At 32.6% G+C, this 27,550-nt stretch overlaps 1 protein-coding gene across 1 annotated transcript in view; it reads right to left on the minus strand.

The window, feature by feature from the left end:
- GluClalpha (glycine receptor alpha 1) overlaps positions 1-20,556 on the minus strand; it is a 29,059-nt gene extending 8,503 nt beyond the window's left edge. The window contains exons 1-4 of the mRNA XM_089707895.1: positions 20,444-20,556; positions 13,467-13,541; positions 11,056-11,168; positions 5,418-5,488 (exon numbers count right to left, since the gene is read on the minus strand). Of these exons, the coding sequence (XP_089564021.1) occupies positions 5,418-5,488; positions 11,056-11,168; positions 13,467-13,534 (252 nt within the window). The 5' untranslated portion in view covers positions 13,535-13,541; positions 20,444-20,556. The remainder of the gene's footprint in view (positions 1-5,417; positions 5,489-11,055; positions 11,169-13,466; positions 13,542-20,443) is intronic.
- Positions 20,557-27,550: the final 6,994 nt, after the last annotated feature.

The following is a 27,550-nucleotide window of genomic DNA, read 5'->3' on the forward strand; positions in this document are numbered from 1 at the left end:
AACAAATAGGAGAAAACCTCAATGAAAAGGCTGGAGAGGATATTAAAATATAATGTAGATACACCAGAACTGCGCATGCCAAAGAGTGCCGAATCAAAAATGACAATTATCAGCCCTCGTTGTAGGAAGTGAGGAGTGGGTAAATCAAAATTCGGAGCAATGCTATAGCTACGCCAAGGTATTGTTATTAGAGTTGAAAATTAGCTTTTGGAACTCCAAGAATTGTTTGATCACGAAGACAACGGCAAACACTTAGGTGTACATTAAAAATAGTTTTATATAAAAAACTAAATTCTAAAGGTGTATTAGATAATGACAATCGTAACAAATAGCAGATTAAATTGACGATAATAGTGATTGTAAAGTTTCAATAACGAAATATATTAAGTATATTTAGTACCAAATATTCTATGATCCATCCTACCTGACTGGCTTTTAACAATAAAGGAAAGTAAAGTGAACAATAATAATTCTGTTAAAATTATCGTAGCATCAGTCAAAACAGATAACATTAATGTAACTTTGGTCTATGTAGTAAATTATCTGCCACTGAAGTACATAAGTATACGCGGTTTAGTAAGCCTTAAACACTATTTAATCAATCTCATTATAGTGACTAAAGTGAGAATAAAATGTAATAACTAATTATATAGTTTACGATTATTTCATTAGGTAATTGATCAATTATTATATCACAGATTATATAACATGGAAGAGGCCTTTTATAAGATCGATAATCTTTAATGAACGAATGAAACCCAAACAGAGGAAAATAATACTGTTTAACAAGATCATCCAATCTATGAAAAGAAAAAGCCATGTTTCTTCGGAAGTAAAACTGAAGTTAATTGATATTATGATACCCCAGTCCCCAATTGACATTGATGGATGAGACTAATATCATGAATGATTACTATGTTGGATCACTGCCAGATCTCGACTACTATCGGCTCATAAGTCATATGGCGCGGGTCAATAAAAATTTAATGTGTAGGCCATATTTACAACTAGCTGCGCTTCGCGGTTTCACCCGCGTAGCTCCGCTCCTGTTGGTCTAAGCGTAATGGTATATAGCCTATGCCTTCCTCGATAAATAGGCTATCTAACGCCGAAAGAATTTTTCAAATCCGGCAGTAGTTCCTGAGATTTGCGTATTCAAACAAACAAACAAACTCTTCAGCTTTATAATATGAGTATAGATAATAGTATTAGTAAGTTGTAACTTGTACCGATACTAGTATCTATACTACCTAAGTATACTACCAACGTAATATCCGATCTTCAAAAACGGCACACTAAACGCACACATGATAAGACGTCAAAGTAAGATGGCCTGATTCAACTATCGTTATTAGCAAAAAGAGAAGATGTAGCTAATGAGCCACATCTCGACGTGCCACTGCATGATTCCTAATAACCTATCTACACCTTTTTACTTGTAAATAATAATATCATTGCATATTTAGCGTATATATTTTCTCAGTCGTTGGTTCTATATTTAGTTGATTTTCTAAGGATCTTATGAAGGCTATATTAGAGATGAATACAGGATTATATGGGTATTAGGGCCGAATTAGGGCAGGATCCTAAGTGGGCCTTATTCGGAATCTTTTCAGAAATATATTTGAGTATATTGGGCATTTTCTCCAATTAAGTACGATAGAATGAAATTCAAACCAATTACTAAGTGACCCAATTACCAAGGATATAAAATTAGGGACGCAAATTTTAATACTAATAAGAACTTTCTTATAAACCTACGTTATACATGAATTATATTTTTATTTGAATTGAGATCAATTAAAATGGGTCTTTAAGAATAAATAAATTAATTGAGGATTTGATATTTAGTTTTATAGTATTCAAATGATAAACGAGAATTTTTAAAGCATAGAAAAAATATGCTATAGACGCGGCTTCGATTCCCGCTTCGTGATCGAATTTTTTGTATTATTTAAAAATTTCTTAACTTTGCAGATTGGAGCTTCTTTGAATTCATTATATTATATACGCTTATTGCTTAAGTGAATGTTTGATCAGAAATTGTTAAGTATAGAATGTGTCTGTTTTGGTTTAATATCTATACTTAACGCAAAAATCAAAACTATTTATGAATCAGTGCGAAAAAGCAAACATAGTTCGGAGGAAACAAACAGAAACGAATAAAACATAAAAGTATTCTCAGTTTAACAAGTTTCATCATCTTTATAGGATACAATAAAATATGTTTCCGTTAATAGCAGTGTTTATGAACAAACTTATACATTAACATACTATTAATGTCTTTTCTGTTATCACCAACGCACTGAATTCATCATAAAAAATATTTTATTTGAATTTTTCTCGGTATTTTTACTATTCTAACGATATTTTAATCGAAACTTAAAAAATTAAGGGTGACTCTACTCTTTCTAATCAATCATTAGTATTTACTATTTACATAATTGATCCTTTGATAAATTAAAAAAAGTAATCCTGCCATGGGTCTCTTCTCTGCCGCATTTATATTATAAAGACAAAAATGTAGGTATATTTTGTGCCAATATACTAGATACATGAAGGTGGACCTTCGTCATTGTGCGATTCATAATTATACATGTCAAATTATGTCACCAATTTAATGCTAATGTTCTGTTTTGATAAACGAGTTTCAGTGGGTGTGGTATTTTGGTACGCACATATTTTTAGGTTAAATGAATTAGGAAACTTAGGAAATTACCTGCGATGCAATTTGTATAATGTACGGGTACCTTATATTTTAATTTCACATTAACTAATTTTAGTAAAAATTATAACCTGTCATATAATTCAATTATTCTTGACATCTAATTTTAATTAATCCTTTAACACTAACAAATTAAATTCTTTTTTTATAATGTTCCTTGAAGTACGAAGATGGTTCTTATGGAAAGAAAATGTAAACATGTACCACGGGCGAAGCTTGGGCGGACCACTAGTAATCAATAATCATAACTTTAAACACCTACACAGATTAGGATAAACTGGTAGTTACAATCCCTACGAAATCCCAGTGTTTTATTATGTTGGATTTTAACGTACTTACAAACCAATGTATCGATTGGATTTACAATTAAAAATTATAGTTGTGAGTATTTACAATGTTGAATGTACATAGAGTCGACAGCCACAATAGAGCTATTTTATCTATATACATATAATAAATCTGTAGAAGGGTCAATTCTGTACATTTAAAATATTGAAAAAATAAATAGTAGGGGGTGTTACTGGATCGATACCAAACCCAAATATGTAATAAAAAAAATTTTTGTCTGTCTGTCTGTATGTGAAGGCATCACGTGAAAACTAACTGTTCGATTTCGATGAAACTTGGTATAATTATACCTTATTATCCTGGGCATAAAATAGGATACTTTTTATCCCGGAAAAATACGTAGAAAAAAAATAAATCTTAATTTTTCCGCGCGGACGCAGTCGCGGGCGGAAGCTAGTGTTACATAAAAATGGCATAACTACTATGCGCAATGCCACGTTGGTCTTAAAATATACTTTTAATAACTTCTGCTAGTTTTCATATAAAAAGTACACTCTTCCTCCATTTATAAATCTATACTAATATTATAAAGCTGAAGAGTTTGTTTGTTTGAACGCGCTAATCTCAAGAACTACTGGTCCGATTTGAAAAATTATTTCGGTATTAGATAGGCAATTAATCGAGGAAGGCTATATAATATCGTCACGCTAAGACCAACAGGAGCGGAGCCACGCGGGTGAAACCGCGGAGCGAAGCTAGTACAATACATACTTACTAGTTGTTTGCTAACTCTATATTGTAGAGTACGTTGAGAAAACATCAAAAAAATGTATTTTGATTGATAGTATGTTATATATTTTTAAAGAATAGAAAAAAATCGATCACGAGGTATGATAGTATGTTTTCTATATAAGATGATAAAAATAATATTTATAAGATTGAACGTGAAATTTTATCAGCACAGTTTAATCGTTAAGCTCCACTGCTTGCGTTTGTGAAATTGAAAACAAAGAAATTTCACTTGCGCGATTTAGAAACAGGGTCACTACATATTTTCTATACTGTTTTATTTCAAGAAAATTGAACTCGTGATCTCTTTATATGCAAATTGAAGTGGGATGTAATTTGTTTGGCCAAATACAGCGTGGGTTATAGTGTATATACAGTATGTTTTATTTTAGGATAGATTAAAGGATTTATTTTTGGCTCAATTTAAATATAGATGAGTAAGGTTATAATTAGAACGGTCCAAAATGTAAATGAAAAGATGGCGCGTTTTAACGTTTAATTTTTTGACTGGTTTGTCGATGGATTAATTAATTTTAAAAAAAGTTAAATAAAACACAAAATTTTCAAAACCTATATAAATAGATTGCTTCATTGCGTCACAGTCGTCTCTCTTGAAAAGCTATATAAAACAATTGGTATAACTTATATATACATATTTTAATAAATACTTCAATATGTACACTTCATATAATACAGTATCCAAAAGCCAATTTTCAAATATCGATATAAATTGAACATGACCATAAAAAATTAAAAATTATTTCTTCATCAAGCAATAATTCGATTTTATATCGATATAGGCCAAGCAAACACCATGCCTGGTATCTATCAAGCGTTACCATAAACTCACCACAGCATTCGTCGAAGGAATGCTTGAGCTGTCGCTCATGCAGGCAGACCGGTACAACTAGAGCTACGGTTTAGTATATCTAGCCTTATGGCGGGGGTCACATATTGCGGTCGGGTGGTCAGCCACCGAAGCGCCAAGGGCGTGTGCGGACGCGGCGGTTAACCCAAACTTTACAACACAAATTCACATGAACAAGACAAAAATCACAGTCAACGTACACGACCAAAATAGTTTTTACGATCATAATCGTTAAATGCATGACAAATAAAGCATGAATGGTAAATAAATAATGAGGTGCGGGCCGCGGGCATCCCCCTGTATATCGCTTGTGTCAATCTACTTCACATTAGTTTACCTACGTGCTCACATCGACGATTACGGTTCTGATATTTAACAGCGCTGTGATTGAAAGTAAAACAAAAAATAATATCCAAAATAAAAAGTTGTAAGGCTATATTTACAATAGGGAGTCGTCGAAAGGGGACCGCGGCGCCGCATGTAAGGTAAAACTCAATCCAGAAATTAAAACAAGGATTCAAAATGCAACGGAAAGTTAACTCAAAATAAAGGAAACAAACATAACAAGAACAGACATCCAATTGATACGACAGCATAACGTAGCAGAGTGCAACTTGACAATGGAGTACCTACAGCCAATTTTATTGAAAGGAAAGCTTCTCATTTGGAAATATGGAATCTTTGCTTTGCGATAAAAGTGGCAGAGGACTCCGATCGGCACTTGAGCCTCAGTGCATCCTCACTCACCATCTTGTAATCATCTATTTTGCTGATAGATCGTAGATACATGTTGACGTGAACAAACGTTGGCGCATCGCCTTAATGACAGAAAAAAAATCATTTAAATAACCTTCAACTGAACTCCAGAATCGGTGGCTTTCCACAGCCACGATTCGTAATGCTGAGATGATAAAACTCTAATGTAATGATTCTATATGACATCCTATGTCTGTAGCATTCCGTAAATGAGCCGGTCTAGATGGAATGTATTAGAAGATACATAAAGTAAAATCACCTGCCGTGACTCTTATGAACCAGCTAACTGTCGATAGTAACGACCGATAACCGCGCGCGAAAAACGATTTTGGTCGTCAACACCAAAGAGGAAAATTAAAAAAATAAAATAAAAAACAAAACTCGATCGGGTAAATCTCTCCTTCGTAAGTTTCGGAGCGAATTGCCCATTCATTTGACTTGTTAGGAAGAATCGAGCAACCGTTTTAAGGAAAATATTTATCTCATAGTGTCTTAAGCTAGTCCTGTCGACTTACCATCGTGACGTCATCGATTTTTGATATACTTCGCACAAATATATTGACGCTCACAACGGCTGGCCCATCTAAGTACCAAGCAAAATATACGGTTGATAATAATATATTCAAAAATAAAACTAAACCCTAAGGGATTTAATTTGTATCTCGCGACGAACTCGGAGCACGTGTCGTACTCACCTTTATACCTGAAAAACTTACGAATTCCTTATGCTTATTTATTACCGCATTTGTTTAACATGACTGTGAAATAAATAAAATTAAAAATAATGCGAAAACCCTACTTGTTTATACGAATTTGTGTTAAGCCTCTGAATTGAATAATAGATACACGATGTGTGATTTTGATAGTTTAGAGATTTGATTCAGGTAAATAATAAAAAGAAAACAAAAAGCGAAAATAAACTTTGACTATGACGGAACTGAAACAAAAATGATAGCTTCGTGATTTGAGAACCTAGCATAGAAACGTCCTTAAATAATAAATTTACCTTAATGTTAATTAATTTACTTATAAGTTATAAAATAACCATATACCACACAGCTCTTTAACCTTTGGGTGCATTTTTATCGACCTTAAATTAATAAAAAAAAATTCATACTGAAAACGATATAATTAAAATAATTGTTATCATTAATCTACACTACACTAGACTTATCTTATCATAGATCACAATTTTAAAATAGCGTGTCAAACTATTGATTTTTATTTGTTCTATTTAAATTGTTGTGGTTTAAATTTATTTTTTATCATTTTACGAAATCCATTTAAATTCTAGGACAGCAATTTCATTCAAGTTAAAAGCTCTAATAATAATAATCTAATCTTTAAAAATACCCACGCCCGCACCCATAAAAAAATTAAAAAAAATGTCATAACCACCGGGCCGTAATATGAACTTTGATTAAACGACTTTCTAGACATAGATATTTTATACTTTAAATGTATGTCTCGGAAGTCGAATAAATTCAAGTTAAAGCAAAGGGATTTGAAATGAAATACGGATTTGACAGTCCCTTACCATTGCGTTAAAAATATCAGCAAAATCATATTTAAAATTGTCTAAAATTTTGATATTCGCTGTGTGATCTTTTTTTGACGCCTCCATTAAAACATTTCATAGTAAAATCATAATCCGTCCGCTCTTAGTCCTTCGTAGCGTATTTAAACCCAATATTGTCTAATCACCAGTATATTTAACGTTCTCATGGTAAGGGATAGAATGATACTAACACTTGCTATCTCACTTTATTGCCGTTTCCAAAAAGTTTCCAAAATCCATTGACAACAAAGTGAGATTCAAAACTAGTTTACAAAGAGGAACCAGGACATTCCTCACCATCTCGGTTACTAACCATCTTTATGTCGCTTATAGTTGTTATACTTCTGACGAACAGGTTTATATTAACTACTGCAGGTCCATCTGTCGAGATACAAATTCAAAAAAACAAACAACCCATAATGACAACAATTATATCTTCAGCATGTTGCTTTTAACGTAGCATATCATTCTCCCTTTTGTTTTTTCTTACTACAGCTATGACACTATCGCTTACAACACATTGGATTTCAATAAACGCATATATACAAACGGCAAATAAAAAATACTTCTTTGGTATGAACGTTATTTTTTCATGTAAAACACTATGATTTTATTACGCTAAGTTTAAAAGCCCGGTGTTATTGAACTACAAGATCAATATCAAACCTAAAGAATAACGCAATTTTGTTATTGTTCGATCACCGCTGCTATTATTCAGTTTCTTTTATGAATGAAAAAACAGTTCCATTAAATGAATGAACGAAAATTATATTAGAACTTCGAAAAAGCTTTTGTAAATATACGCTTCATAAAATATTATATATACTTTGGAAAATATGCTCTTCATAACACTACGTTTGCGTGATAAAACATATTACATTGTAGTGTAAAAGGATAAGTTCATAAGGAAAACTAATGATTTGAATCTTGCGTTAATCACAACTGGGGTCACTCAGGTAGCATTACTGGGACCACTTTTTTATTATACTGATGTCGTTAATGACTCGATAGTTATCCAATAAATAAATGATTCTACTCCATTATTACATTAACTTCTGTTAGTTAATATTAAGTTTGATAGTTATTTAACAATCGTATAGGAGCTACCAACGTTGACAAGTGAGCATTTTAGTATAGCTGGTTTTTTGATATATTGTTCCTCTAGCTATTTCGGTTAGAGTCCGCGCAGTCTGGCTGGCCGGAGTGGTTGCGTTCAGTAGTGCGCATCTTATCTGCACAGGAAATTATCCTTAATTTAAAGTCATTTTTTAACGCGTAATTTTTAAACTTTTGCCTTTAGATAGATCCATCAATCATAATTTTTTTATTGCAAGACGTTTTTTTCGTTGTTAAATAGGTGCCAGACGCAATTTTTAATTTCGTTTTTATAAAAAATTCAAATTATTTTAGAATGTCTGTAAATTTCATATTATGTTCTTCAAACATAATATAATCTAAAATTAATTAGCCAGACGCTAATTCGATTGTTAAGTATTAAATAATGTGTATAAATAAAAAAAAGTAATGAAGCATGCAGCTCATCAGCTAGTGTATTTTAACTATGCGACAGGAAATAATTGCAAGAATACAATATTATTTACACTTGTTCTTATAAATAAAAGCTAAAATGAAAAAAAAAACATAAAAGTGAAAAATAAATTAAAGTTACCATACATTGAAAAGAATGGAATAAAAACTATATCAATGAAGGTTAAACAATTACATTGTTAAATTTAAAAAGCCATCTTCATAATCATCATCATCATCATCTTTCCTCACACTGTCAGAATTATTTATGTTATCGTCTAAGGAATTGTTATTGTTTTCCAATATTCCATCATCTGTAAACAACTAGAAAGTTTGTTTCAATATTGATGTACACACGTACACACACACAACACACACACACCACACCACACACGACACACACACGTGAACACACACACACGCATGTTTAAGTTTGTATTGAATTTAACTAAAGTAGTTAGCATGAATTTATATAGGTATATACTAGCGATCCGCCCCGGCTTCGCCCGTGGTACCTACATGTATAAACTATCCTATCTCTCAAGTTGAATCGAACTGCACATGGTGTGCGAATTTTATTATAATCGGTTAAGTGGTTTAGGAGTCCATTGAGGACAAACATTATGACACGAGATTTATGTATATATACCTATTAAGAATTAAGATTAATGAATTAATATTGTTATCATCATCACTACATAGTATAAAAAAAGTCGCTTTCTCTGTCCCTATGTCTCTTTAAATCTTTGAAATATGAAATATGAAATATTTGATGTGGTTTTTTTAAATAGATAGAGTGATTCAATTGGGAGGTTTATATGTATAATAACATCCATTAAATAGTGGAGAAGTACCTACTGTTATTTTTGAGGTTTCTAATGTGATTACGTAAATAATTACAATTTTTCCACTTACAGTGCAAACGGAGGCACCCTACGAGTTTTATCAAAATAATGTACTAACTACATTGAAAAGGTCTGCAGAAAAGTCCGTGATGGTATATGTCTATCTCTTATGGATAACCCACAATAACTTTTTTTATCATTTACTTTTTACGACAAATAATGGCTAATTTTCGAAGCGATTTTAACCAATACAGCATTAATCCTTAACCAATTAAAGACCTTGAATACATTGTTCATTTAATATAGATCCATATGGCCTTTTACACATGGATTTAAGTGAATATTTTCGAAGATATTACAGATTTAAAAATTGCGGGACGTAGCGTTTGCGGCGGTACCAGCCGGCCGCCCGGCTATATCTACACTAATATTATAAAGAGGAAAGCTTTGTTTGTTTGTTTGTTTGATTGTAATGAATAGGCTCATAAACTACTGGACCGATTTTAAAAATTCTTTCACCATTCGAAAGCTACATTATCCACGAGTAACATAGGCTAGGTTTTATCCCGGAAATCCCACGGGAACGGGAACTATGCGGGTTTTTCTTTGAAAACGCGGGCGAAGCCGCAGGCGGAAAGCTAGTATTTTATACCCGTGCGAAGCCGGAGCGGGCCGCTATGTTTTTATATTCAACGTTCACAGTTTTTCTGTAGTGTATTTAGCGATTATTGCACCCGTGCGAAGCCAGGGCCGGGCGGGTCGCTAGTTAATATTAGATATATATTAGAAAATTTAACTTGTATTGGCAACACTGTATTTTGTTTGTGGTTCTTTTTCTTCTTGTACGCGGTGTGTAATGTGTGGTATTAGGCAATGTGCTATTGGAAACAATATACCTACATAAGTTTATGTAATCGCTGTTTTCATTTAAACCCATAACTTAATAGTTAAGTAATAAAAAAAATGTTTTGTATAGAAGATTGTTGATGTACCCTAATAGTTTATTTTTTAGCCTAAGGAATAAAATGTACCAATGGAAGGTACTTGTTCCCACAACACAGGGAATCCTAGAGTAGGAACAATTCAATTTCTATGCATCTTAGGTATATTTTCGAAAAAAAGAAGTTATTTTTTATTGTTATTTAATTTTCGCGGCCGACCCTTTCTATCTCTCTTGCACTTTAAACTATCTCTCCATATATACAATCATCAAATTGTTATACTTACCTACTTTCACTACGTTTTTATTTGTACATATTTAATACTTAACAATCGAATTAGCGTCTGGCTAATTAATTTTAGATTATATTATGTTTGAAGAACATAATATGAAATTTACAGACATTCTAAAATAATTTGAATTTTTTATAAAAACGAAATTAAAAATTGCGTCTGGCACCTATTTAACAACGAAAAAAACGTCTTGCAATAAAAAAATTATGATTGATGGATCTATCTAAAGGCAAAAGTTTAAAAATTACGCGTTAAAAAATGACTTTAAATTAAGGATAATTTCCTGTGCAGATAAGATGCGCACTACTGAACGCAACCACTCCGGCCAGCCAGACTGCGCGGACTCTAACCGAAATAGCTAGAGGAACAATATATCAAAAAACCAGCTATACTAAAATGACTTCTTTTTCAACGTTAATAGCTCCCGTACCACAAGTGTTAGACTTAAATTAGATTATTTACTAACCAGTGCCGTTGATACCGGAGGGTCTGATGCGAGCGTCGTATCTGCCTGGACCCAAAATCTGATCCAGGATTTGTTTCTCTTTTTCTCTGAAGTTGATCTTGGCGTTCGTACATCTATGGAAAAAAACAGATACAATAATAAATTCTATACCTAATAAATTTTATATACTGCTGTACATATATATTTGATTTTCATAATAATTGCATTATGAAGCGAATTGATACAAGTATTTGTAGCAGAAATAAGCTTATAGTCGTAAATAGGACTTATTTGCTGTTGAATGTTCTTATTTTAGTACGAAGTACACACACGTGGGTTTAGAATTTTTTGGGAAACAGATGTAAATACCTACATCTTATGATATCAAAATAGGTATATCTATTGGAATGGTTTTCCTAAGTTTTATACCGTATTATATGTATTTAATACTTTATTTAAAATGTGTATTTATAAAGTATTTCTTTTCCAAATGTTCTTTTTCAGATAATTTAGCCACTTCAGATGAACATTGTTTAATATGTATAAGAAATATTATATTCAATGAGTTAAATCTTTACGGAATCGCTCGCGCTGATATATTATTAATATTTTCAATGCAATAGTAATCTTCGTGATAACCAATCGATTCTAAAAATTTCGAATATAATTCACTGTTCCTTGATAAGCTCATAATGTTTGAAACAGACAACAATGTTATAAAAAACAAAGCAATCGTAGAAACAACAAAGAATCCGTCGTATTGTAACATTTATAACAGCTGCCAAAATTAATACCGTCTCAAATCCCATGACGGTTGGCGCCCATCTTTTAATTTATCATTGTCATAGATTCTTCATTTCAAACATTTTGTTTTTTATTAGTAATTAGGGCAAAGTAAACAATGGAATGAAGGAAATGAAATTCCAAGGAAATTCCATACATAACGAGCGAAATTTTTCAAATTTTTCTTGTTAGAATTTTGCGCTTTCAAAATTAAAATTAGTTTGTAGGTTAGAATTTTTTTAAAGAATGTTGACATTTTTAACATGCGTTAGCGACTAGCGTATGTAGTCTTTATCACAGATAGTAATTTCTAAGACTCGTCGCGTAAATTGTTCTCAAAATAACCGCATGTTTTATGTAGGAATGCGGTTGTAGTACACGCACTCAGCGGTAGAAAAATAAAACAATGTGCAAGGTATATTGATTCTTCTGATTTACTGTGGTAAAAATACATTAAATTATTGCAAAACTATGATTGTTCTCTAGAAGACAGAGTACTGGTTGACGACTATGATGACAAACAAAATGAAAGATTTCTATCAAGATAGACAACTAAATATTATTACTGAAAATAAAAGTTCGGCTATGTTATATATTATTGAGTTGATTATTTATTTATTTTTTAAATATAAATTAGCTGGTAAAATATTTCGAATTTATGCAAGTGTGTAGGAATCTCCGTAATAAATAATGTCTGTTGTCTTAATAAATATTTTTCTCTTATTTTTCTAAGTAACTGTACATCGATTTTAATAAATATCGTCAGTGATGTCTCTGTCTAAGAGAGATGGCATTTTTACAATCTCCTATTAAATGCTGGTGGAAAATAATACCTATGTCCTAAATGAAATATGGTGACCCATACCCATAGCTCTACAATGAATAAATATGTTTTTCTAGTACTTATACTGTGAAATATGGACTAGGGGCGTATTCAGAAAGAAAGCTTGACACTTATAAGCGCTTATAAGCGCTTATAAGCGCTTATCGGCGCTTATAAGCGCTGGTAACCCGCGCAGGAAAATATATGAACATGCGCTTATAAGCGCTGATCGGCGCCGACAAGTTCCAACAAGTTTCAACAAACTTGTCGGCGCCGATCAGCGCTTATAAGCGCATGTTCATATATTTTCCTGCGCGGGTAACCAGCGCTTATAAGCGCCGATAAGCGCTTATAAGCGCTTATAAGTTTCAAGCTTTCTTTCTGAATACGCCCTAGAGAAAACATATTTTTGACGTAATAAATAAATTGATATTCATATTTTGGCAGTGTGTCACATAAATTGTCGCAAATAATTGCATTCATAATTTATATAAGTGAAAGAAATAACGCCAATGTATTTTCACCCAGTAAATTAATTCCGCTTTGCTTAATGCATTTGAAATGGTTAAACTTTTTACTGTTATTGCAACACAAATACACGACTAATTTCCAATATCTCCTAACTTATAAATTATGAAAGGTACTCGTATCATGTGCTATTCATTTACAGTCAGACCAATCCGAAGAGTTTTTGTTACCTTTTTGGTCAAAAGATTAATCTATGCTTTCGTAGACTAAATTTATGATCACTTAACAGTTGTTTATAGTAAAGTTTTCTTATAGCAAGAAGATAAGATAAATAGTATGATTTGTCTATAGTACTCACTGTGCGAGGTGTGTTAAATAGAAAACGAGAAGAGCAAGGAGGGCGCATATTGGCCGAGAGTAGTCCATCCTCTCTCTGAAACAAAGATGTGTATAAGTACATAGAAATACAATAGAAAATAAGAAAGGTTTGAACAAAATCTCTTCTATAAAGACGGCATTTTAAAGATTAAATAATAACTTTATAATTTACCTTGATTATTTTTTTATTTAAGTAAATGAAAATATCTGGATAATACAATTTCGGGCTCAAACAAAAATATTTGTATTGTTATTTCTTTTTCTTTATTTCAATGTTTACGTACTGGCCGCTTGCAATTTTTTTTATAATAAAGAATTTTGAAAACTTTTTGTTTTTCTATACAACACGACGACATTATCGTTTACTCTTGTAACAAAATCTTTAATTTATTAATTTAAATCTCTTTCCTACCATATTCAACAATTACAAAGAAAGTTTAATTGGCACTAAGGTAATTACGTTTGTCGTATAACACTGCATAATTATAACAATTAGCTCCTTTTCGCTTTGTGGAAAACTTCAAGGGTTTTTCACTTTGACAGCATAATTTTCAGGGAAAGAGGTGAGTGATACTATGTTATAAATTACCTTGAGTTTAATTAGGGTTGCTTGAACTGTGACTTTCCTATTTTTTTCGGTAGGAAATTGTGCTAATTAAGGTTTTTGAGGAAATACATGGATTTATGTTTGGATATTCAGTTCTTTGGCATATTATGATAATATACAGTTACATATTTTGTAAAATTAAATTGTAATACTGAAATGATTTAAAAGAGCAACTATGGAGTTTCTTGCCGGTTCTTCTCCATAGATACTGCTTTCCGAATCGGTTGTAGATGTTAAAATTATGTATTGATGTTTCAAAAGTGCTTCTCGAAGAAGTCTAATAAATGTTTGAGTTTGAGTTTGAGTTTGATATACCTAAGGGATATATTGGAGTGATGTTAATTATTCGTCATTGTAAATATTTGTGCCAAATTTGATGATTTTTTACAATATTTGTAGTTTATATGTTTGTTAAGGATTGCTTAATTTGATGTAGAATTAAATTAATTAATTACTATTATACATTTATTTACTTTGTAGTGTTATTGTTTTATTTTTCAAAAATAATTTGTGTAACTTCTTTATTAATAATTTTAGATGACCAAAAAATAATAATAGAGTTATAATTTGAACAATTTAATTTCAAAATTCAAAATGGCGTCTCTATTTATTCAATGAATGTGAAATGTGCCTAATTTTAGCCGTAATGTTTTACAGATTATGTCATTTACAACTGGGACACGCGAAATTTGAATCCATTTCTGTCAGCCAGTTACAAAAATATCTAAATATTTATACGAACTTCTGTAAAAAATATTGAATAGGAATGACGATTGACGAAGAACAGTATTATAAACATAAATAAAAATACAGTTAAATATAAAAAAATATTACAATTTCCTATTTATTTCGCCTCTCTTTTGCAATTTTTTATCATTTCTGACTTTTTATCACATTTATTTTGATTCATTTCCATAGATAAATAATTTTAAAGAGAATTTACTTTTTTTACAATTCATTGAACCCATTGATTTTGGCTTTAATAGATAAAACGTGTGAATGTTTGTCACTTGGATTATAGCCAATATTGATGTTACTAGCGAAGGTGTTTTAAAATGGTGAATAGAATTTAAAAATAAATACTAATTAGAATAGTTAGTCTTGTGTTACAGTTTCATTACAACAGATGAAGCTTTTAAGAAAATTTTAATCTAAGAAAACGTCTTATATAACCATTTTTTTAAATTAAAAAAAATTATACATTTTAAATAATTAAAAAATATATCACCGGTTATTCCAAAACGCGAAATTTAAACTCAGGAATTCGCGCGCCAAATCACGGCACGGCTTATAAATAATCGGAACGCATAACGCCAGCCAAATGCACCATTAAATGTCACAGAAAATTAATTCACAGAATCGGACACTTTCAATTTATCTTTCATACACGTAAATATTAGTTAAGTCTACAGAGAATTCAGTACCGAATCCGTAGACTGTCTCACGGATACTGGCATACTGGCAATATGTGAGGCGCGAACATTCATTGTTTGAAATTGCATCTGCGCATTCGGCTCTTTGCGCTGTGACCTTTGACCGCAAACAAATGTCACTGTGACAGAAGCTTTTTAGGCGGGAAATGGTTCAATATGGCGCTCCCTCGTGTGTAAATAAATTATCTTCTAACCATTGTGTAGGTATTGGAAAGTTCAGTTCATTTCTGATAATGTCACATTTGCATAATTGTTTACACGTGAAGGCGAGATTTAATCAGATTTCACTAATCTGAAGTAACAGTTTAACATTTTCAGTGTTCATATTTGATATTACGCACGTGGTATTTATAGATATGAATAATTAAACTTTTCCGATACAATTTACATGTATTTCCTTTTTAAATATAATTTCACAAATATCAAGTAATCTGTTTTTATCTTCTTTCTTTCTAGATGGTCTAACTTGATTTTAAGCTCTACAAAATTATTATTTTGCTGGTTAGTGTTTATCATTAATTTACTATGAAGATTTTTTTTATAGAGCCACAGGACACGCATCATTTATTAGCAACCATTTTAAACTTCTCTTTCACACCTAACAAATAATATTTAGAAATAAACTGCGCCCAGCAACACGAAAATACGTTACTAATTCTACTTGCAATGCAAACAATTCATACAAAACGTGTTTTCACAACGCCCAATTATAGTTAGGCATTATTTTTAGACATCGTTATCACGTAGAAGGAACAATGCGGAGTTTACATCTTGCATATTGTGCCTTGTGGACCCTTGACCGGCATTGTTAGGAATGACTATGTTGTTTATTAAGAGTGGACAGTGTTTCTTGTAATGTTAATGGGGTTTAATTCGAATGCGAAATATGTTGTATGATTTTTCAATTTTACGGGTGGCAATATTTTATACGATGAAAATGATTTATGAATGAATTAAGCAAATAATTAAAGGAATATTTGGTATTTCAAGATTTTTGAAGTGAATTATTTGTCATGGCAATACCGTCACGTCATGAAGTAAAGCGACGATTTTGGTATCTCCGAATCTTGCCAAAGAAGTTTCACTTCTGATACATGGGCTCGCTAAACACGCTCTTCTTTTAACGTTTCATTTATTGTCATGTTTTTGGAGTAGGTAATACTATATTTTTCTTTTCAAAATATGATGATAATAAGAAAACATGGAATCTGGTTTATCTCGATTTATTCCATTAGAATATATTATCATGTACTAATTGGTCAACTAGTTGTCAATCAATTCACCGGAAGGCCTTTGTCTTTATCTAATGACTTGTTGTTCGGAAACTTTCCTGCTCTCCCGAGGAGCGCTCAATTGAAATATGAGCAATACCTGTGATTATTACATTGAATTTGTTATGCGGGATAATCTACGGAAATTTTATCGATAACTTATCATCCTTTCTCAAACAATGTTGTTGATAATAATAAAGATATAGTCATGGAAAAGCTTAACTTCTGACTGACGCATAGCAACTATATCAAAAAAGAAAATATTTTAAATTTTACACTATGCTTCCGTACAGTTGAGCTCCAAGAAAAGATTTTTTTTAAGTAGGTTAAAATGTAAATTTTTAAAGAATAGATAAAATTCGATCACGAGGCGAGAGTCGAACCCGCGTGTTTCCATTAAGTAAAAATGGTCCATACTCTGTAAAACTCTTGAAGAAAATTTTGAAGTTCGCGAACGCATTTGCGCACACTGCATTCGCAAACGCAAACAAATTCGCGAAGAGATCACGTTACATTATAGTCAAAACAATAGCTACTGTGCAATTGGAGACAAATTACCAAAAATCATCACATTCCTATCAGCCTTTTTTAAGATTTAATTGATAACTAAACCTACTTTCTCTAATAAATACAAAGTATCGAAATTTTCTATCATAGTGTTCAGCCCAATTTTAAATGCATGACATTTGAACAGAGCATAAAGCAGTACCTACCACAGAAAATATAATATTATATCAGAACTCTATCTACCATAGAGCATAAAACTAAAACGTTGACGTCATAAAATTTCCAGAGACAAGCCGTTCTGACCCGGCCCGTTCAACAAATGTGCATTGCCTCTTGACCGGGATATACGTTATTGTCCCGGATGAGAGCTGGCAAAATATACCCGGCGATTGCGGATATTGAGTTTTTTGATGACGCTTCTCGAAACTTCGAGATTAGATGGGCTGTTAGTAGGGTTAGACAACATTGGGCAAATCGCTGATTAATATTAAAATTACAAAAAAATTCTAGAAAAGAATTCATTTAATAGTGAACATAGTAAAAACATGTCCGTTTGCTTTGTTAAACTAACATCGGAATTAGTTTTTTTTTTCGTAGAAATCCCGGTAAAGTGGCTACTGTTACGTTTTTTCGTACTGCAAATGACAATGAAACATAATAAAAGAAAACATACAATGATAATAATTCATACAGTATCATTTTAACAATGAATGGAAAGTGTTCACATGCGCTAATGATTAAACTTTTTTTACTTGAAAAGGAAGTCAAGAAACATATTAGCTTTTATTGTTAATTACGGAATCATATTTAATTATTTATTATCTACTAGAGGTCCGCCCCGGCTTCGCCCGTGGTACATATTTCGCAATAAAAGGTAGCCTATGTCCTTTCTCGGGAATCAAAATATCTCCATACCAAATTTCATGCAAATTGGTTCAGTAGTTTAGGCGTGATTGAGTAACAGACAGACAGACAGAGTAACTTTCGCATTTATAATATTAGTATGGATTATTCAATGTTCTTTATCAGATAAAACATACAAAGCTACTTTATCGGATATCATCGATCTCTACTGCAACTTATAAAAGGTTTCTTTTCAAATGAGCAATACATTTTTAAATCTATTGTCTCTTCTTAATATTTTCCACCTTTTTTTTAATCTTCTCACTCTCACTCCGTTGATCATGATATAATTATGACTAACAATAAAAACTTTTGATATACGAATAAAATCAAAAAGCAATACAGAACTAAAATTAAGTTCAGTCCCCAAAATAAAATAATTTACAACTACCTAACAAAACATAATTAGGCCCGACGATCTCCTCATGGGGAGTTAGGAAACTCGGAAGGAGATACCCACGGGATTTATCAATTTAATTGAAGCGTCCCTACGCCCTAGGCCTAAATCAATATCTGATATCAATATTCTATAAGTATAAAAAGATACCGTGACTACAAATGTTAAATTGACGATTTGAAAAATTAATTTTAGAAAATAACAAAGAAGTAGCAACCCTACTTTAATTTTTTTTATTACAAACTCATAAGCTGACATCAGCGTCTTTGTCCAAGTTAAATTTTCTTTTATTAAAGTTACAGTCCTTTCAACAAGTGTCTCAAAAATGGGTCAAATTGAAAAAATATTAGTCAAAAAATTTAATAATGTCGCGGTTGTATGAAAGACTAGGTAGGTACTGTATGTACTTTCATAAAATATGAATGTAATAGAAAACTTGTATAATCAGAACAAATTCAAATTGTAAAAAATTAAAGTCGCCAAAGCTCATTGTCAAAGAGGATTGACTTCATAAAAAAACTGTATTTAATTTATTATTTATGAAATCTCTATAATTATCTACATTGCCAATTGCAAAGAAATATTAAAAATTATAAATATCAATTGAAATAAAAATATTATCTACTAATTAGTAAACTTTATAATTTATTCGCGTCCGGGTCTAACTTCCTAAGTCCAAAACAAAGTATCCATCTTTAACTTAACACACAATAAAATCTTCTAAAATAATTTACCTCTCAATTCGCAAAACACTTTTAAAAAAAAATTCAGTTTCCGGAGATCACCCTGGACAAACACACAAAAAAGTTACACACCCGACACAGGACTATTTCCACCAGTTGGCAGGCCTAGACAACTGAGTTTCATCCTGTATCGACGAAAGCGCATGGGGGGAAAGGGGAGGGGGTAGTTGCACTAGACACGCCCAGGACTAAAAGAGGGGGTTCCCACCCCACAAATGCACCTGTATGGATTTTCCCCCCTGAAAATATATAGCTGAATGTATAGCTATATATTATCATGTAGATACATATTATAAATAATAATTTTATATAGCGATTTTTAGCCCCTTTCTGTGTTGTAGGTAGGTACACCTATTTTTCCAATTAACTTGTTTTCCGAAGAAATTATATTTGCGAAAAAACAAAATTAATACAAGGTTAAGAAAGAAAATAATCTGGTCTTTAATTTGGTTTCACTTATCCGTATTTAATTGCCAGTTATGATAATTGAGCTTTGTACAAACTAATTTGAGCTAAGTCCGAAATAGACGAAGCAATGACGTCATGAGCGAAAGAGACAGCAATAGTTCCCTATATTGCGAAAATTCTGGAAAAATATGATATTTTTTGCAATTTTTTCATTGTTTGTGTGCAACAGTTATTTGATATTATTATTATAAGTTTTATTTTTTTATTTCTTCTGTAAAAGGATCGATAGAACAATAGTGCTAAATATAATTTCAGTCCACTGCACTTGCGTGAACTGCATTTTCCTAGGGCGAGGCCCGGTTCGATTTTACACAACTAGAGGGCGCCTTTGTCTACATAATTACATTTATAATAGCTTTAAAAAGTTGTTAGGTTAACCGTTATATGTTTTAAATTTTCCTATAAGAAACCCGTTCGCTAATAACTAAAAAATTAACTAAAAACAGATTAAACCATTACAAAAAAATGAAAACTCTTTCTTTCAGGCTCTTACATTTTTTTTATTGAAACGAAAGAGCGCTACAACAGGTAGAGCTTAAAATCAAAAGAATAGATAGAGAGATAACGACACAAAAATCTCAATAGTTACTAAAAATAGAACAAAAAAAATCAAAAAAAATGAACTTACCGTCACCAATATGCCATCTCCAGAGATATCCGGAGCGATACTAAGTAAAAATCTCTAATAAAGGGTGTTAAAAAAGCACAGATAATAAAAAGTATAAAATGACGCGTGCTAGGTAGTGCGGCCGCGGGCAGACTGGACCGGGAGGCTGTATCGATTGCGGCTCCGCGCAGACTCCGCGTGGAGGTTGGCTGGGCGGGCGGAACGATCATGTCCTACTGTGTACGTTACATTGCTGCTTTTTGAATATAATTTGTTAAGCAATTAGCAGATTTCGTTTTTCGCATTAGCAGATTTCGTTTTGCTTTTTAGATTAACGGCAATATTATAAAGCTGAAGAGTTTGTTTGTTTGTTTGTTTGAATTTGAAAAATTCTTTCGGTGTATCTAACACCATGGGCTATCTGCCCATTTATCGAGGAAGGCTATAGGCTATATAATATCATCACGCTAAGACCAACAGGAGCGGAGCAATGCGGGTGAAACCGCGGGAACAGCTATTTTTGCATATAAATAGAGCCTTGACGTGATGTGAATAGGAAGTGCTCAAAATTTTCAAAAACTCAAATTTAAGCTGTAATTTGAGTTTTTGAAAATGAGTCGTTAACTATTATGAGCCATTTTAAGAGATCTTATGAAGTCTTATATTTTTAAATGTCCAAAATTTTCATGCCTTTAGTATAAACTCATGGGTGCTTAGTATCATATTTATTTAGGGTATACTGAAAACCAGTGCTTCGATCTACACAAAGAATGCAGAACATAGAAGTGTAGGTATCAAATCATCATCCGATATATCAAGGCCTCCAAACTCTTAATGCTTAATCGCCCCTAACATCTGTAGAGAGTAGGAAAATTCCATAAGAAAAATCAATAAGATCTTAAATATTCCATAACAATTATTATCAAAATGCGAAACAAATTGAGCAATGGAAACCAAACTATGATTTCCAATCGACAGACATCCAGGTTATACCTTTGACGTCGTTCAGGTGGATAAAGGATCTAAATACCTGCTACAAATTTAGATACACATTTATATTATTAACTACTAACTGCCCACGGCTCCGTCTGGTTGATTTATTTAGTGGGGAAAGATTCAATATTATTACGGGCAGGTTGATGACAGTCGGATTTGCCGTTATTTTTAAATGGTTTGGTATTGTTACAACCATCTCATCTTAAAACAAAGAAAATTGGAACAGTTTGCCATAAATATCAATGAGCAAATAATCAGTCAATAGCTTTAACGTTCATAACCTAATGTAAACCTATCCAGAGTATATATTTTATTTGAACCTATCGAAGGCACTCATATAAAATTATCAACACAAAATAATATTCAAAAGAATTCCAAATATCTGAAATAGGAAGAGAATCAATCAGAAACATAGCTTAGGCTTATTTTCAGATCCATATCATTTGCCATCTGAAATTTGTTTATCTTTCATTTGCTTTGTGACAACAAATCCGTATCATAAGAATCATATTCATAACTTTGCCTATGTCTCCGTCTCTCTATATTTTATTAGGTACCACTACACCGTGTTTAGGGTGTAACTTCTTAAGTGCAAGTGAAGGAAACTTTGCCAAGTCACATTTCCGCAGCCATAATGCCTTCAGTTATTCCTTAGAATACAGAAAAGTAAGAAGAAGTTGACCTTCTGAGAGCGGTCAATAATACGTCACTATTTACGACATCTTCTCAACGTATGAACTTTTTATGACAGGCACTAAAAGCTCGTGGTCTTGACCCAGAAAGTTGTTCAGATTTGATATATAAATAATGGTTTGGGAGTGCAGAAAGAGGGAGTGAAAGTTTGAGGGTTTTTATCTCCGTGTGATATATGGAGATGTGTTTGAAATTGGTCGGTCTAAAGTTTTCTTTATAGATAGAACCAGCCTTCAGTCCTCCTTAACCGAAATTTTATATTTATTGGTCAGTACCGTCGAACCGAATGAAGGCATTTAAAGTTCAAATGAATGCTTAAAATTTTAGAACACAATATCAGCGACATCATCCTTTCAGGTTTTAACGTCTTTCTGTAACAAACATACTAAACAACATACACTTCATATTGATATCATATTCATATAAAGATATAACTATATTTATATGATACATAAGCTCCCAGCTAGGAGGAAAACACAATTATCCCGTTATATTTTCAGTTCTGGGAATCGAGCTCACACCATGCTCACACACACAAAAGGTGTGAGTGTGCGTTTTCAAAATTCTGTAAAAGAAGGGCGGAGCTTTTCAATATATATTTATGTAAATAGTTATATATTACGGTTCCATATAGCTATCCAACACGCTTCCACAACTAGGTATCATGGCCGACAAAGGTATCCCATGTGTGTATTGCACTATGAATTTGTGTGCAGTAATTAAACAAGCATGGCGTCGATTTACGAAATATATCGATCAGAGGCTGTGGGGGCAGACAGGGGTGCAAATTGAATTTTGCCCGGGCTGTGGTACAAACATATAGCGTATATATAGATCTGTCCGGAAATTAATTCGGATGCAATGTTGTAGCTACGCGTTGTAACCTAGCCTGACCACTGGTTTAATGAAAATTTGAATATCGTTTTTACATCATCATCATCATGTATAGGCTGTGAATTATTTTTTTCTATTACACATGCTATAAAAATCTATCTCTTAGGTATATTAAACAAAGAATAATTTTAATTTAAACCTTATTTTCTAAATATACCCTGTAATATTTTTTCCTGCAATAAACTAAGAGCCAAGCTCAACTTTTTAACGACATCATCTTAATAGAAAAATTGCCTAAGACAGTCGACCTCGCAACGCTCAAACGATAATTGGATTCAAATGGGTTCCCAAATTTACGTCACCGAAGCGGAAATATCAATTTATTAAGATTTGACTGACCGGTTGGCTTGGTTGGTAGTGGCCCTGCCTTCCAAGCCAGAGGTCGTGGGTTCGATTCCCACCCGGGACAAATATTTGTGTGATGAACATAGATGTTTGCTCTGTGTCTGGGTGTTACTTATCAATATAAGTATTTATTTAAATTATATATTATGTATGTTTATCAGCCATCTGGTTTCCTCCGTGTGGAAACCACAAGCGAAAGCTTAGTATGGGATCAGATCGTACCGTGTCTGAAAATTGTCCTGAAATATTTATTTATTTATTTCATTTCATCCAGAGTAAGGATTAAAGGTTAGTGGAGCCGTGGACGAACCCACGGGAAATATCTAGTAGTATTTTTAAATCTCATTATGATGATAAGATGATTTATAACCTTTATTACTGTAAAGTTTCATCCAAATCCATCCAGTAGTTTTTCGTGAAAGAGTAACAAACAAAAATACAAACATTTCCATTTATAATATTAGTAGGACTAAAATGATTGATCTCATGAATTACGTCCATATCCAACGGTGAAATATTTGTAATTGGTTTAGTATCTAGTTCCTGAGATTGGCCCATTTAAATAAACAGACAACACAACAACAACTTCAGATTTATATTATTTATTAGTATTGATTTGCCACGCTCATGGAATCTTTCCTATGGGCGTGGCACTTCCCCGGACGAACCTGTCTCGATTCATGCTTACATCGATTTTATTTATGAGATATAAAGGCTAATGTACTGATGATACAATATTTTTGCTAAAAGATATTCTAAAGTGTCTGAGAGCTTCATATACACGCAAAAATACATTTCATGATGAGTACGATAGATACAACCATTTTTTAACCCATTGAGCCCCGAACGGCCCGATCGGTCCACGACACAATAGATTTTCTATTGTGTCTGTGATTCCGGGGCCTGAGTTATGTATTTCAACTTATTTATATATTACTAGCGGTCCGCCCCGGCTTCGCCCGTGGTACATATTTCGCAATAAAAGGTAGCCTTTGTTCTTTCTCAGGGTCTAAAGATTGTCTGTGCCAAATTTCATCAAAATCGGTCCAGTTGTTTATGCGTGAAAACCATACATACATACATAATTACAAACCTTTCTTCTTTATAATATTAGTATAGATAGATATATATTTAGTTTTATAATGCATTCGATGCTTTATAAATGAGATTTTGTTTAAAGAATAGAAACTATCAGGAGGCAGGATAAACGCGTGTTTTTTTCCGTTGTCCCGGTTTGGCAAAAAGACGCGGGCTCGAGACCCGCCGTATGATCTATTTTTATCTATTGTTAAAAAAATATAAAAGATCTTATATCACGAGCGAAGGTAATATGTGAAAGTGTGATATATGTCCTTTTATGAGGAAAATTTTCCATCAGAGCAACCGATGTTTTATTTTTGTATTTTGGGATGACGGAATATTCCAGAAGGGAAGGACCCCCTTCGTTCTGGAATATTCCGTTCCAAATCCATCCAATTTATGGATTGTATTAAATACCTAATGCTACTATTCGAAAAGTACCTGGTCAGTAATATTTATTTTAAAAATAAATAAATAAATCATTTATTGCATAAAAACGGTACATACAAAGATATTTAGATTAAACTTATAGAACATTTAAGTTACTTAATGGCAAAAACATAACTCATAAATAAAATTTCGTTATGATAAAAATGAAACCCGTTTCGCGTTGTCACGGCATCACGCGTGAAGGGGTGGACAGATTTCGATAATTCTTTTTTTTATTATATTCCTTGAAGTACGAGGATCGTTCTTATGTAGAGAAAACGTAGGTCCGCCCGTGGTACATCCGCTATTAATAAAAATAAATATTGTTATTCATCAATTCAAATGATAGTGAAGATATCATAACTGTAACTAAGAGCAACATATTGCACGCCTTATATTAAAGTTCACAGTTGTTTTCCTAGTATGAAGATAAAAGCCTATAAAATTAATTATAATATGCAAAGTTCTTTAAAAGCCACAGTTGGTAATAAGAGCTGATGAAAAGAACTCTCCAGATCTCTGTGTTGTCTCTCAAACCTTTGACACGCTTAAATGTATTTAAAATTTTAATTAACTCCTCCACTTAGGGCAATTTTTCTCTTTTATTCATGTTTATTGCATTATTTATAGGCATCTCTTTTAACCGCTCTTATGGCTCTGGTCATATATTTTTATTAAAATTTGATTAAACTGAAGGAAGTATCTTCGATAAACGATACATGAAATAGATTTGATAACTTAAGCTTCGAAACATGAAGAGTAAAAAAAAACATAGATATTAAAAAAAATACTTTTGACTATTTTATGTAGAGTGCAGCACGTGATTTTATTAAACAAAATTATGTAATTTTTGTATAAATAATCATCAAATACCTAGCTGTGTCCCGCGGTATTATCCGCAGTGCTCCGCTTCTGTTGGTTAGCTTGATGATATAGGTATTATAAACCATGTTAGTGAACTTAGCAAATCATTTTTAGCAGATCAAAAAAAAATGTGAGTTCTTATCGCGTGCAGTTGAGTTCTACAGTTCCTGATACTTTTTAGAAATAGTTCTGGCGTTTTTACCTTAACAAACGACATTTGAAAAAACCCGACCTGGACCCGGCTTAACGTGATGGTAAGACGTAATGCTACGACGTGATGCTACTCGACGTGATGCTACGACGTGATGCTACGGCGTAATGCTACGCTGTGATGCTACGGCGTGATGCTACGGCGTAATGCTACGGCATGTGTTACGGCGTGATGCTACGGCGTGATCCTACGGTGTGATGCTACGGTGTGATGCTACGGCGTGATGCTACGGCATGATGCTACGGCGTGATGCTACGGCGTGATGCTACGGCGTAATGCTACGGCGCGATGCTACGGCATGATGCTACGGCATGATGCTACGGCATGATACTACGGCGTGATGCTACGGCGTGATGCTACGGCATGATGCTACGGCATGGTGCTACGGCGTGATGAAATATGACATAAATAAATTTTCTAGTGTTACATTTTACGCGAGTATTTCTAAAAAGTATCAGGAACTGTAGAACTCAACTGCACGCGATAAGAACTCACATTTTTTTTTTTGATCTGCTAAAAATGATCTGCTACGGGAAGTTGGCAGATCATTTTTTCAAATGTCGTGTTTTAAGGTAAAAACGCCAGAACTATTTCTAAAAAGTATCAGGAACTGTAGAACTCAACTGCTCGCGATAAGAACTCACATTTTTTTTTGATCTGCTAAAAATGATCTGCTAAGTTCATTAACATTTATAAACCTCGATAAATGGGCTAACACCGAGAATTTTTCACCAGTAGTTCCTGAGATTAACGCGTTCAAACAAACAAACTCTTCAGCTTTATAATAAATAATAAAAATAAATAAAAATTATTTATTGACAAAAGATTTTACATTTTGAAATATTGAAGTCTCTGACTCCCAAACTAGGTAAAAACCTGTATGTCAGGATTCAGAACTAATAGAGTCAGAAATAATATTATTATTAGTAAGATAAAGATATTTTAAACAATGAGCAAGTTACAAGTGCCAATTGTGGATTGGCAACGGTCGCTTATAACTACATTACTTGATACTTGGACATGTTAATTTCCTCTGTTTAACTTCACAATCGATAAAATGCCTGGAAGGTATATAAAATAATCTTCTGTGCTGGAATGGCTATAAGTTTTAATTTAAAGGTCCCAGCATCATAAATAAAAATAAATTTAAATTATATATTTATTATATATATATATATATATTTATTATATATTTAAATTATTAACAAATTTAAATAAAAATAAATTGATATATCAATTTAATTTTCTTTTCTCTTACCTATATTATTTATTTTATCAGAGGAAAATGTCCGTATATTACCAATAATTATACCTCTGTCTGTTTATATACAAACAACACAGATTTGTTTCCAATTTGTCTCACAAATCGTACACTGAAAACAAAAGTGCAGGCAATCCGTCACAAAACCCTCTGTGTACTTAAATAAATAAATAAATTTCTAGGCCAAACGTATTCTTGATGCAGTGAAAATAGGTTTCAGCGAAGGCTGCGTCAATTCATGTGAGCGAGGTCACGCGACACTACTAGTGTAGGGCTGGCTTGAAATAGATAAATTGGGTGCTCGGGAATTATATCAATTTGTGAAAATAAACGATTGTCTGTTATTCATTGATTC

The sequence above is a fragment of the Colias philodice genome, chromosome 20 (assembly GCF_061535455.1).
Source record: "Colias philodice isolate Cphi_HAF_F1 chromosome 20, ilColPhil1 Martin Lab GWU primary, whole genome shotgun sequence".
Lineage (NCBI taxonomy): Eukaryota > Metazoa > Arthropoda > Insecta > Lepidoptera > Pieridae > Colias > Colias philodice.